Source organism: Vulpes lagopus, chromosome 6 (assembly GCF_018345385.1).
Source record: "Vulpes lagopus strain Blue_001 chromosome 6, ASM1834538v1, whole genome shotgun sequence".
In the NCBI taxonomy this organism is placed as follows: domain Eukaryota; kingdom Metazoa; phylum Chordata; class Mammalia; order Carnivora; family Canidae; genus Vulpes; species Vulpes lagopus.
In genome coordinates, this window is record NC_054829.1 from 35,489,954 (window position 1) to 35,503,028 (window position 13,075).

The following is a 13,075-nucleotide window of genomic DNA, read 5'->3' on the forward strand; positions in this document are numbered from 1 at the left end:
GACGCTGAGACTGGATTTTCAGGCCTACACAGGCAAAATTAGTTTTATGATAATACTATGCTATTTGCTATGTTCACTGTGTTGACATTGGAACGGATAGTTGTAAAAGCATTGGTGGTTGAAATTGCTGCTGCCTTAGCACAATCAAGATGGTTGTGACAAATTGGCTTTGTGATCATATTCTTCACTGCTACGCACTGACAAGTAAAAAAAAAAAAAAGCCAATTTCAATTAAGAATATTCTTGGAAAAGCAGCAAAAATTATGAAATTAAATATTAAGTCTTAACCTTTGAGTACACATTAAAAAAATTCTTCTGACAAAAAGGGAAATATGCCCAAAGCTTAGTGACTGCATAATGATATATACTAGTTGTCTTGTGTTAAGGCATTTATGTGATTGAGCTACAAGCTTAATCTAGCTGTTTTTTCATGAAATACCATTTTTACTTGAAGGAATGTCTGGCAAATTGTAGTTGTTTCATCTTGGGGGTATTTGGTGGATGTTTTCTCAAAAATAGACAAAGTGAAACAGTTGTTACCACTGATAAAATTGGAGCACTCAGGGCAGCCCAGGTGGCTCAGCGGTTTAGCGCCTGCCTTCAGCCCGGGGCGTGATCCTGGAGACTGAGGTTTGAGTCCCACGTCGGGCTCCCTGCATGGAACCTGCTTCTCTCTCTGCCTGTGTCTCTGCCTCTCTCTCTCTCTCTCTCTCTCTCTCTGTCTCTCATGAATAAATAAATAAACATTTTTTTAAAAAAGCATTCAAGAAAAATTTAGAACTTTGGAAAACTTTAATCTTTCTCCTGTCACCTTGAACTTTATAGCTTATCAAAACTTAGACTTTTTGATAAAATTGGAGATATTAAGGAATGTGACTTTTTTGATTTGTACAATAAAATTTGTCAGCATTTGAAAAATCTACATAACTTGGTGAACCGGTATTTTCCAGTTGGCCAATGAATGATGTTAGGAAACCATGCATTGGTAAAAAATCAATTCAAAGTCCAAGACAGACTAGAATTTAGTGTAACAGTATAAAAAATTCATTGATTTTGTCTTCAGATTCTGCATTGCAACTCCTATTTAAGAAATTCTCAAGTTTTGGTGTAGTATCAAAGAAGAATTTCCACAGTTATGTGAAAAAAACTCTGAAAATACTCATCCTCTTTCATACTATTATATCTGTGTGAAGCTTGATTTCTTTATATACTCCAGCCAAAACAGTGTATCATAACGGATTGAATACAGAAGCAGATAATAATCTGTTTTCTAATATTCAATAAAAGATTTTTCAAAAATAAAAAATAATGCTTCTCAGTAATTCTTTTTAGAAAGTAATTTCCCACAGAAATAAATTACTTAAAAAAATAAATTACTTATGTTAGTGTGTAATGTATTTTATTGCTTTAAAATGAATAACAAATATGTATTTTAAATTCTCTCAGTTTGTATTTCTAATTTTACATATATGTAAATATATGTATTTTCATATGTAGCATATAAATGGATGTCTTCAAGCATTTTTAAATGTAAAGGAGCAAGACTGAAAAGTTTGAGAATGCTGTTTTAGGTGGTATGTGTTAGACACTATTTGTAGTGGTTTATATATATTATCATATTTAATCTTAGAGATTTTCATCCCCATTATTCAGTTGAAGAAACAAGACTTTTAGAGAAATGAACTTGGCCTAGGGTTACACAGTTAGTGACAGAGCTAGACTTCTAACCCAATGTCTGTTTCTTAAGAGTTCTATTCTTTATATACTGTTGCTTATTATACCAGGATCTCATGTATACTTTAACATTGATTTATTTTGCAAAGAGCATAAACATTGACCTTCTACTGGTTATCAGAACAGTACTGTACTGTTTATTTGAGATCGACTCCACAGATGAGAATATTTTTATTCCTTGCAGAACATTTACTCCTTGAGAGTATTCTGCTAAAGTGTCATATATTGCTTAGAGGAGTGTAAATTGCTAATTTTCTGAAGGGAAATTTAGAAATGAGTGTTGAAAATCCTCAAATGTTTGGATATCTTTTGCTCTAACAATTCCACTTCTAGAAATATTTCCTCATGAAATAAGTGACCAAATGTACTCTGATATATATTACATGATATACATTGTGGCATGATTTGATAGAGAAGTAATTCAGAAACTATTTAAATGTCCAAGCATAGGAGATTGGTTAAATGAATTATAAATAATGGAATTATTCATTATATAAATTATGTATAATGGACTACTTGTAGCTACTAAGAATGGCGACTTAGATATTACTGACATAAATTGTATACAATATATTGTTTAGATGGCAAAAGTTTGAAAACTATATAAAATATGTTTATAATTCATTGATAATGTTGTAGAAGTATAGAGAAAAATCAAGAGGTTTATACATTAAATTGTTAACAGTGGTTATCTCTAAATAGTGAGGCAATGGGTGAGTTTTACTTGCTCTGTTTGGCTGTATTTTCAGATTTTTAATTTAAAAAGTTAAAAAACATAATAGCAACTGTGAGCTACAAGAAGAGCGCTAGCATAGCTTGTAATTGATATTAAAACTCAATTTTCTAAGCAATTTTAGTGTTACATGGCTTTCTATGGTTTTTGATACTACTATGCTCAGTGAGGTTTAATTTGAAATTAACTATAATCTGTTTATTGCAGCTTGTATATGAATTTTTCATACGATTTTTGGAAAGCCAAGAATTCCAACCCAGCATTGCCAAAAAATACATAGATCAGAAATTTGTATTACAGGTAAGCCAAGTTTTATTGTTGCGTATATTTGTTTTTCAGTTGGTTGATAACACTTTATCTTAATTTTCTCTTGATTATTTAAAAATATTTCAATGATAGTTATATCACCTTTTAAACAAATCATGTGTAAGTTAGTTTCCTTATTGCCTGTTAAAAGTAATAGGTACCTCTTTAATTTATTGTTTAATTTATCGCTAGAAATTAATTTCATTTTAAGCAATAAGGAGTGCTAATGCCTAACTCCCTGCAGTTTTCTTTCTTAAAATTTAATTATAAAGGAATTTCATTTATAGGACCTCTAGTTTGTATGAATCTTTGTGTATCTTGAAAACTCCTCTTTGCATAAGGATTCTTAAGGAGCTATTGTATAGATCTGTTAAAAGTGAATAAGCATGGCCCAGAACATAAATAACCTTCAACAAACAATCAAAGTCAAATACTGGTGAGCTTCCACAGCTAGGAAATAGCACCGTTTAACACCTTAAAATTCCTCTAAAGGGATTAAACTTTCACCTGTTTGAAAATTCTCAGGGTGTGTTATTTTTGATTTGCCATTTTACATTTTATAACTATAGGCCATATCTTCCTTTGTACCTCAGTCTTGGGAATGTTCATGACATTGAATTTTTAGGTAGCATCTTGCTCCTCCTGTTGACATTCATCTATAAAAATGAGTGCTTGAGGGGATCCCTAGGTGGCGCAGCGGTTTGGCGCCTGCCTTTGGCCCAGGGCGCGATCCTGGAGACCCAGGATCGAATCCCACATCAGGCTCCCGGTGAATGGAGCCTGCTTCTCCCTCTGCCTGTGTCTCTGCCTCTCTCTCTCTCTCTCTCTCTCTCTGTGACTATCATAAATTAAAAAAAAAAAAAAATGAGTGCTTGAGTATAAAAATGAGTGCATGAGCCAACTGGTGTGTGGACTATTTGTAGCTCCTTCCTAAGTGATTAATGGGCATCTCATGTCAAAAAGAATAAATATCTATCTCCTAGTGAGCCAGTAAAGCAGAACTTCAAATTTAGGGATGCCTGGGTGGCTCAGTGGTGGAGCACCTGCCTTCGGCCCAGAGTGTGATCCATGAGTCCTGGGATCGAGTACCACATCAGGCTCCCCGCATGGAGCCTGCTTCTCCCTCTGCCTATGTCTCTGCCTCTCTCTCACTGTGTCTCTCATGAGTAAATAAATAAAATCTTTAAAAAAAAAAAAAAAAGGACTTCAAATTTAAAACATTATTTTGGCAGGAAGTTGATCTTCTAGGCCTTCCTGGATAAATGTTGATAACCCTTGTGATGACCTCATTTCCCCTCCGTAAGTCAATTAATAAATTTAGAATTTTGGATATATTAGGTTGAGAGGCTTTGGAAAAGTGAGGTTTTGGAAAAGAGGCTTTGGAAAAAGAGAGGTAGGTAAATAGGTGGATGCATGGAGCATTGGGTAAATAGATTGATTGATCCAGATTCTTATACCAAGGAGGCAAAATGCATTTCAGACAAAAAAGCAGCATGTAATAGGTCTATGTTTTGTATTGGAAAGTCTTTACATTTATATAGCACTGTATAACTGTCAGAGCATCTTTATGTGCATTATTTAATTTGTGCTGTAACCTAAAATAGACACAGCTAAATTTTAGGCCTATTTTATAGATGAATAAACTGAGGCATAGAAAGTTTCTCAAGGTTTCCCAAGCACATTTCCTATTCTGTTTTTCTGTCCATTATGTCATGATGCCTCCTTGTGATTCCCCTCACTATAACTTGGAATGACTTCAAGGCAGGAGTAGCCCTCACTTCTCAACACTAATGAAATATTAAGGTTCCCTGATATTTATGGTAAATTAAATTACCCGAGAGGATCAGATAGTGAAGCCTGTGTTTAGTTGACATGGAAACAGTAAGAACTAGGATCTTATGATGAAGCCAGTGCTTTTCTTACAAGAAAAGCATGCAGGGCCCAGCTCGGTGTGTTCTTTGTGGTAGATGGGTACTGATGATAATAAAGCTCATAAGATTAAAACATCAGAAAAAAACAGATGTTTTGGGTTGTCTGTTGTAGTTCTTTACCCAGTGAGTTAGTCTTTTTGAGATGCTGTGAAGGGGTGACTCCCATTTACTCTTTTTTAGTGAAGAAGGACCATATACCTGGGCAGATTGTTGTGTTTTTGTTAGAAAGTTCTTTTTTTGGTTGAACTTCTGTATACCTTGTACCCTTCGGCCTTATTTCCCCAGACTAGTTCTTCAGTTATTCACTAGCTCAGACGCAACATTTCAGGTCTTAGGATACAGTGCATTTGTTTACCTCTTGGCTCTTTTTCCTGGGAACAGGAGTTGCAGCTGAAGTGCCTATAGGCTCACTTCTAACAAGGTGGTGACCAGGTGTCAGATAATAGGAGGTAGACAGGTTTCTACTAAAGGGAGCTTTGGCTGTTCCCCTTCTTTCAATTATTGTGGGACTTTTTTTTTTTCCCCTCAAGAGAAACAAATCCAGATTTTTACGTGAAATGTTCTGATAAACTAAACCCATCTGCCTTCTGGATCTAGCCTAGCAGCTGTCAGTGTGCATTCTCTGTTCTAGACTCGTTCTTACTTCTGTCAGCTCTCATTTGTCCGTTTTGGAAATCTTCAATATGTACCTCTTTGTCTTTAAAAATGCGATGTATATCTGAACATAGTGCCCTGAGCCTGGTCAGTCCAGCACAGCTGAGAATTGGGTTCTCCATTCCCTTGTGTAGGTTTCCTAAAGGGGCGGTCTCATTAGCTACCCTTACTGTTCCCTGGCACTGCTAACTTAGGTTAAGCTTGTGGTCTCTGAATTCTAATTTAGCTTTATGCATAATGTTATAAAGCCATGTTTTCCCTTGTTCTTGTTCGTTGTCCAGTTTGCCTTTTAATCTAAATGTAGAATCTGACATATATTCCTTTAGAGTATCATTTCTCCGCAGCCTTTTGAGCTCTTTTTGGATCTTGAGTCTGTCATTCCACTCCATTCATTGTTCCTTCCATCTTTATCACATCTGTGATTTTCTTAACTATGCTAGTAGCTGTTGGCTTCATCTCGGGTCATTATTAGAATAGCCAGCACTGGTGACAAGAGGTCTTTGGCATGTCTTTAGCATCTTTTCTTTATTTTAGCACATGTTCATTGATCAGCAGTCTTTGAATTTCATCCCTGAACCTGTTAGAAATTTACTCTAGAATGGTATCATCCTGCTTATATTTTTAAAGCTTTGTTTGAGGTGCCTGAGTGGTACAGTTGGTTGAGCATCTGACTCCTGGTTTTGGCTCAGGTCGTGATCTCAGGGTTGTGAGATCGAGCCTCGTGTCAGGCTCTGTGTTCAGCGTAGAGCCTCTTTAGAACTCTCGCTTCTTCTCCCTCTGCTCCCCACCCCCCCAATAAATAAATCTTTTAAAAAAATGCTTAAAAATTTTTTTTTCTTCATAAGGAGAGTGTAAAGACTTTGTCAGATGCTATGGGAGAAGCCAGGACTTTGTGTTTACAGCACTCCCTATTTATGGGCCTTGAGATTTTACCATAAAAAGGAATGCCTTTCATTAGTGAACTTCTGGGGGCTACTGGTATTTATTGGCATTGTTTATTATTTTCTGTTATTTATTGGTATTTATTAATGTTGCCCCAGGTACTTACAAACTATGTGATTATCTGTCTCTGAGTTCTGCTGGAGATAAGAAATCAAGTATACATAGTGAGTCCATCTACTTTTATGTTTTCAGCCCTTTCCTCATTTTTACAACCTTTGCCTCCTTTACCTTCCCTCTTCTGGATCTGTTGATGAACTCAACCTTCACATCAGGGCTCACAGCACAGCAGTTCCTGCATCAATCAGGAAAGGGACAGGCAGGGTATTGGCAAAATCAATAACACCACTTAGTGGTATTTGAATATAATCATATGACTAACGAGAGCATTAACTATCATGTTGGAGATAAGCTCAGGGTGGTGCCGATTAGCTGCCATTTTCCAGAATACTCTATTCATTGACGTTGGTAACCTACAAAGTTGGCCTCCTGCCCCTTTTCCTACCCGGTAGTCTACTGATGACTTACATGGGATCCCAGTCCCTTCTAGAAGTGGGTTTTCAGTCCCCTATGTAATTTGCCTGAGCTCCCTTCCTTGGAGATTTATTTCCAACTTGGGACCTGCTTGGCCTTTTGGAGCTTGAGGCATTATTGCCAAGATTCTGTCCCGCCTCTCCCCACCCTCCTTTTCCTGCCATCATGCCTTTCTTGTCCTTGAGTTGGCAGCTCCTTTGTTTGCGTCCCCTGTAGTCAACTCATTCATTATTTACACACCCCGTTTCTCTCCCCACAGCTTCCCATGGTGCCACCTAGTCCTGGTGTGTTTCATACCTAAGCCTGGTTTTCTTATGACATGGGAACCGTCATACCTTCCCCTTTTGCAGATTGGGATGACGTTTATTGCATTCTTTTTCTTTGAGCAGATTTTTTATTCTCTGTGGTTTCTCAAAAGATCTCAAAAGGAATTTTGGTGATCTCACCTTAAACCTTTTTTATTTAGTTAGATATAATTTATTCTAGTCACGAGATTTAAACCTTATTTTCTATAGCGTTAGCTGGTATTCTTTACAGTTCTGATTCTCACTTCTCGTAAAGACAAAAGCAAAATAAGAACTGAGCTATTTTAACATAATGTAGTAGAAAGAAAGTTAGCAAACTGTGGGTTTGATAGGAGCTAAGAATATGTGCTGTGGGTAAGAAGGAACTGCATTAAAATCCTGGTTTTTCACCTACTTGGCAATGTGGCTTTTAGCCAGTTAATACAGTTGGCTGTCCAAGCTCGAGTCTCCTCATTTTGCAACATGAGATAACAGGAAAATAAGACATACCCCCAAACAGACAGTTGTTAAGTCTGCTTCATTGAGTTGACACTATGGATACAAAGACAGGCTCCCTGCCTTTAATTGTAGACAAGATTTTAGACTATTCTGAGCCTCAGTGTTTCTGTAAAATCACTGTGCTGGTGACCTCTCTTACAAGTTAGAACAAGTAAACTTGTTATGATAAAATGATGATTTGTAAAAACATCTGCTGGTATTATCTACCCACAGTAGGATATTTTATTTTTCTTGATTCCAATATTAGTTTTAAAATCTCTGCTTTTTGAAATGAAATGTAAAAGTTTATATGATACTTAATAAGAAAATTTTGCAAAGAAGCCTTGAACAGTGTATTCCTAGATGGAAAATTTGCCATTATAAGGATATCCAAGAATCTCCCAAGTTAATTTATATATTTAGTGTAATTCTAAATGAAATTTCATTAGTTTCTTTATTTGAAAATTTCAAAGTTCATGAAATAAAAGAAAATTTTGAAAAAGAAAACTGATACTACGCCTTGCCTATTAGGTATTAAAACATGTAAATATATTAAAACTATAAAGGTACATGAATGTAAACAGTGTGGCATGGGACGCCTGGGTGGCTCAGTTGGTTAAGCATCCAGCTCTAGATTTAGGCTCAAGTCATGATCTTAGGGTTGTAAGATTGAGCCCGTGTTGGACTCTGCACTCAGCAGAGTCTACTTGAGATTCTCTCTCTCCTCCCTCTGTACCTTCCCTCATTTGTGCTTTATAAATAAATAAGCAAATAAATAAAATCTTCAAAAACAACCAATGTAGCATATGTATAGGAAAGAGACTAGAATGTAGCAGAGGCTTGAGTGGAAAGCGTCCTTCTTAGTCTGCCAAAAACCCATAAAAAATTCTACCTATACATAGAGATGTGTACGTGTGCATACATATATGTTAAATTGGTATAATCCTCTGAAGAGGAAAACTGATAGTATTCTATCAACTTAAATTTTGTCAACCTAGGGCAGCCCAGGTGGCTCAGCAGTTTAGCGCCACCTTCCGCCTAGGGCGTGATCCTGGAGACCCAGGATTGAGTCCCACGTTGGACTCCCTGCGTGGAGCCTGCTTCTCCCTCTGCCTGTGTCTCTGCCTCTCTCTCTCTCTCTCTCCCTCTCTCTCTCACTGTCTCTCATGAATAAATAAAATCTTTAAAAACAATTTTTTTGTCAACCTAAATTTTATCCACTCAGCAATTCCGTGAGAGGTAGTCAGATATGTACACAAAGATATGTATACAGTGATATTGAATGCACCATTGTTAATAATTATTAGAAAACTGGAAACAATTTAAAACTTCCTTAGTAGGGGGTTAATTGAATAAATCCTGGACATGCACATTATGGAATGTTCAGATTGTAAAGAGAATGAGAGGTACGCATAATCTATTTTTAAGTGAAACATGTATGTTCTGGAACAGTATGATTTTTTTGAATTTGAGTCTTATTTTAGGGAAAAGGAATGTTTGTATATGCACTAAAAATTTCAGAAGGCAATATACCAAATTAGCTGTCTGGTAAAATGTGATTAAATGTGATGGTCATCACTTTTTTACATTTCTACATTTTTTACATTAAAAAATAATGACCATGTATGTTATAATCAGTAGGAATAGTAAATATAGATTATGACTACGTTCTCATTTTATTGCCTGGCATTTTTCATGAACTTCAGCTGATTCTGTTCATTAGCCTTCCTAAGACTGTTTCCATAAGACTACACCATTCATTTATACTTCACATTTGTTGTGTTTTCCTTCCTTTGGTCCCTTGTATATGTCCTTCAAAAATCTGATGTTCAATGGAAAGCTTTCAGTGTTCCCTTGAGAAGCCCTTTCAATACTACTCATTTTCGTCCTCATCAGGAAGTGGTGTAGATCGGTACTTAAAAGTGTATACACTGATTTGAATTCAGATGCTGGCATTTTTTAGTGCATGACCTTGGGCAGGTAGTTGCAGAATATCCACAATATAATCATAATTTTGTTGTGAAAGGTTGCTACGGAGATTTAATAAGTGAATACATATGTAAGCATTTAGAACAATTCCTGACAAGAGTCAGTGGCCAGTAAATGTTATGCTGCTGCTGTCACTACTAATTTTTTTTAGGATCAGTTCTTGTTTTGAGAATCTTCTTTTCATATTTTCTAGAATAGCCTCAGTCCGTGAAGTCATATGGTGATCTGTCGGCATCATAACCAGCATGTGATGAATTTTTTGAAATCCGACTTTTACCATTCTCAAAAATCAAAGAAACTCTTTGGACTCTACTTATATGGCTCCTCTCTGGCTCTTGAGATTTTTTCAGATGTTAAATGCGGTCTCTCCTGTCCTTGGATTCATATCACCAACTGACTTCTTCCAGTGTTACAAGTAAATGTTTATTAGTGCCAGGTGCATATCCTTTTAATAGGTGAGAAGCAGGGATAACATGTTCAAATCTTTACAGAAGCCAGACAGGTGGTACGAACAAAGTTGTGTAGGTGTGACAGGAAGGAGTGCTGGTCAAGGGAACCTGGAAATCCTGATTTTTGTATGGGCCAGACAAAACACTTTGTGGCTTGTGCCTTTGAAGAGTTTATGGTGTTTTTATTTAAGAATGGTATGATTGATTGGCTTGCTTAAATTTCATTGTAATTTTTTATTAAATCTAGATTTACATAACCTTTAGCATTTCTTATGTACATCTAAGTCTTTACACAAGAAAGCTGTCAGATTTATCAAGGATAGTCAATTGATTACATAGTGCACTCGTGTCTATGGTAATGTTGATTTTAGTCATAGTAACTGCTTTCTGTAGCTCTAAGTGTGCAGACTTGCTTAGGTTTAGGAACAATATGCCTCTTCCCAATAAAGATAATTTTCATTTGTGTTAGGACAGTTGGGGAAATTTTTTTTCTTTTTTTAAATGATCCCCTCCCCTCAGCACACTGGGTTGCCAAACCTTGGATTATTTCATTGGGTGTGTATTATTGTGGCAAGAGTTTTTAGTAGCATATTTCTAAAGACTGCTTTCAACGACTCTGCAAATCTGAGAAGCAGTCAGTGGTTGCTAAGAGACATACTATTCAAGTGTCCCCATAAACATATGTACTGCTGGAGATTGCGATTTAGCAATTTGTATTTCACATTTGCAGTTATATTTAACTGAAAGGTGCTGTGATTATCATGCAACTTATGCAAATTGGTTACCCTGTCCTTAAAAGTGACCTTTTGTTATTGTGTTTTAAAAACTCAAGACAAATTGGACTCGACACAAACCTACTTGTTAATAAATTTTAAGTTCTACATTGAAATCAATTTCTTGAGGCCTTGAATCTCAGCTCTAATACAAAGAGCTGTTGTCCAAACAAGTTCCTTGAATGTGTCAAAATGTTTACATTTCTCTCTCTGTGCGTATAGCAAATAAAACTTAAGAGAATTTATTTGATCAGGAATTTTATCAGATAATCCTTACTAATTAATCAAGCACTCTCTTCATCTAATCCCATCCAGTCAACCTATCACTTAAAAACCTTGGAAAAGGGTTTTACTGCTCCGGTTTCTGTGTCCAGAGCCAGCTTAGCAGGTGCATGGCTTGTGCTGTGACACGGGGCCCCTTGCTGAGAAGGGTCCTTCTCTTGGTTAATGCTTTGCTGTTGCTACCTTGAAAGTCTTCAGTTTTTTAACAAGGGGCACTGCATTTTCATTTAGCTTGGGCCCCACAAATTATGTAGATAGTCCCTGCGTGCAGCCCACTAAGTGCACCATTATGTAGAGTAACAGCTCTTTCTTGAAATGCTGATCAAATTGATTGTCTTAAAATTTTAAACCACCAGTTTTTGTTCAGTCAGTCCAAATTATTGCTTGAGAGAGGAAAGAATGGATTTCTCTAGTTTGTGGGAAGAATGCCTGAAGTTAGGAAGAAAATAAAAGCATGTGACTTAGCAGATTTGTTCATATTTGGGTGACTTACACCTTTGAAATTTTTATACTGAGTTTCCATAGGAGTCTTGAAGTCAGAATTGCTAAAAGGTTATAATGTACAGCATTTTTTGATTCTTTGTCTCCTCTGTGCTTTTCAGTGGTGCCCATAGATCAACTCATTTGACGTGTTGGTCTTCTTGAGTTGCTCTGATTCATTGGAGTCAGGCTGCTATTAATAGGCTCTTGCTACTTGGTTCTAGGCTGTTTTCTCCATGTACATTACTTGTTCGAGGTAAAAGTGTTTGGGAGATACCATTTTTCAGATAGTAGAATAGCTGAAGTTAAAAAAGCCAGAAATATTTAAATGAAAACAATATTTACATGAAAACATGTCGAATACCAATTTCATTGATTGTTTACTTAAGCATTTCTGATGTTCTTTAAAATCTTGTTTTATGGGACACCTGGGTGGCTCTGATGGTTAAGTGTCAGCCTTCAGCTCAGCTCAGGTTGTGATCTCTAGGTCCTGGAATCAAGCCCCATGTTGGACTCCCAGCTCAGTTGGGAGTCTGTTTCTCCCTCTGCCTCTCTTCCTGTTTGTACTTCCTCTGTCTCTGTCTTTTTCTGTCTCTGAAATGAATACATTTTAAAAATCTCAAAAAAAAAAAAAAATCTTTCTTTACATGGAATAGGGCATGGTAGTTGTGTCTTTATTGTAGCAGAAGGCAGTTGGGCCTTTTGTTTCAAATCTTTCGCTCCTAATTGTTAAAAATAGTTTTAATTGGGGCGCCTGGTGGTGCAGTTGTTTAGGCGTCTGACTCTTGGTTTTGGCTCAGGTTGTGATCTCAAGGTCATGAGATTGAGCACCACATTGGGTTCTGCGTTCATTGGACTCTGTTTGAGATTCTCTCCCCACCCCGTCCCTCCTGCTCGTGCTTTCTCTCTCTGTCTCAAATAAATCTTGAAAAACTGGTTTTAATTGATAAAGTAATATCTATTAAAAAATTCAAATATATTTATATGGTTTATAAAGAAAAATAGCAATCTCCTGCCTCACCCTTCCCCAGCCCAGAGTCTCACTCCCTAGAGGGTAATCACATTCAATTCTTCTAGATGTTTCCTGTATGTATCTCCATGTCTCTAGATAGCATTCTTATACTATTTCTTGATTCAAAATTTTTTTCCCTACTATAAATCATTATGTATCCCTCTCCATCTCCCTCCTCTATATCTTAACAATATATAATTAGTTATGTCAAAAAATTTAATGAAACGAAATTTTGTGTTTGCATTAGGACTATGTACATGTTGTTCACAGCTGAGGCATATATTAGGCTATAATTGCATTACTTCTCTTATAGAGCTCTATTTTAAACCCCTGGAATGAATAATTGCCTTATTTTTTCACATGCTTGCTTTCCCATGAATGAGTTACTAGCTCATCACTTAGTTCTCTGAGAGCACTGTAGCTCTTCTCAATCTGGCGTACACATGAGCCAGTCTCTGTCTTCCATTGTTTTCCTTG

The 13,075-nt window shown here is 36.5% G+C and overlaps 1 protein-coding gene across 3 annotated transcripts in view; it reads left to right on the forward strand.

Moving 5' to 3' along the window:
- PPP2R5E (protein phosphatase 2 regulatory subunit B'epsilon) overlaps positions 1–13,075 on the forward strand; it is a 146,803-nt gene that overhangs the window by 108,556 nt on the left and 25,172 nt on the right. For all 3 annotated transcript variants that reach the window (XM_041758523.1, XM_041758525.1, XM_041758524.1), the window contains exon 5: positions 2,675–2,767. In XM_041758523.1, the coding sequence (XP_041614457.1) occupies positions 2,675–2,767 (93 nt within the window). The remainder of the gene's footprint in view (positions 1–2,674; positions 2,768–13,075) is intronic.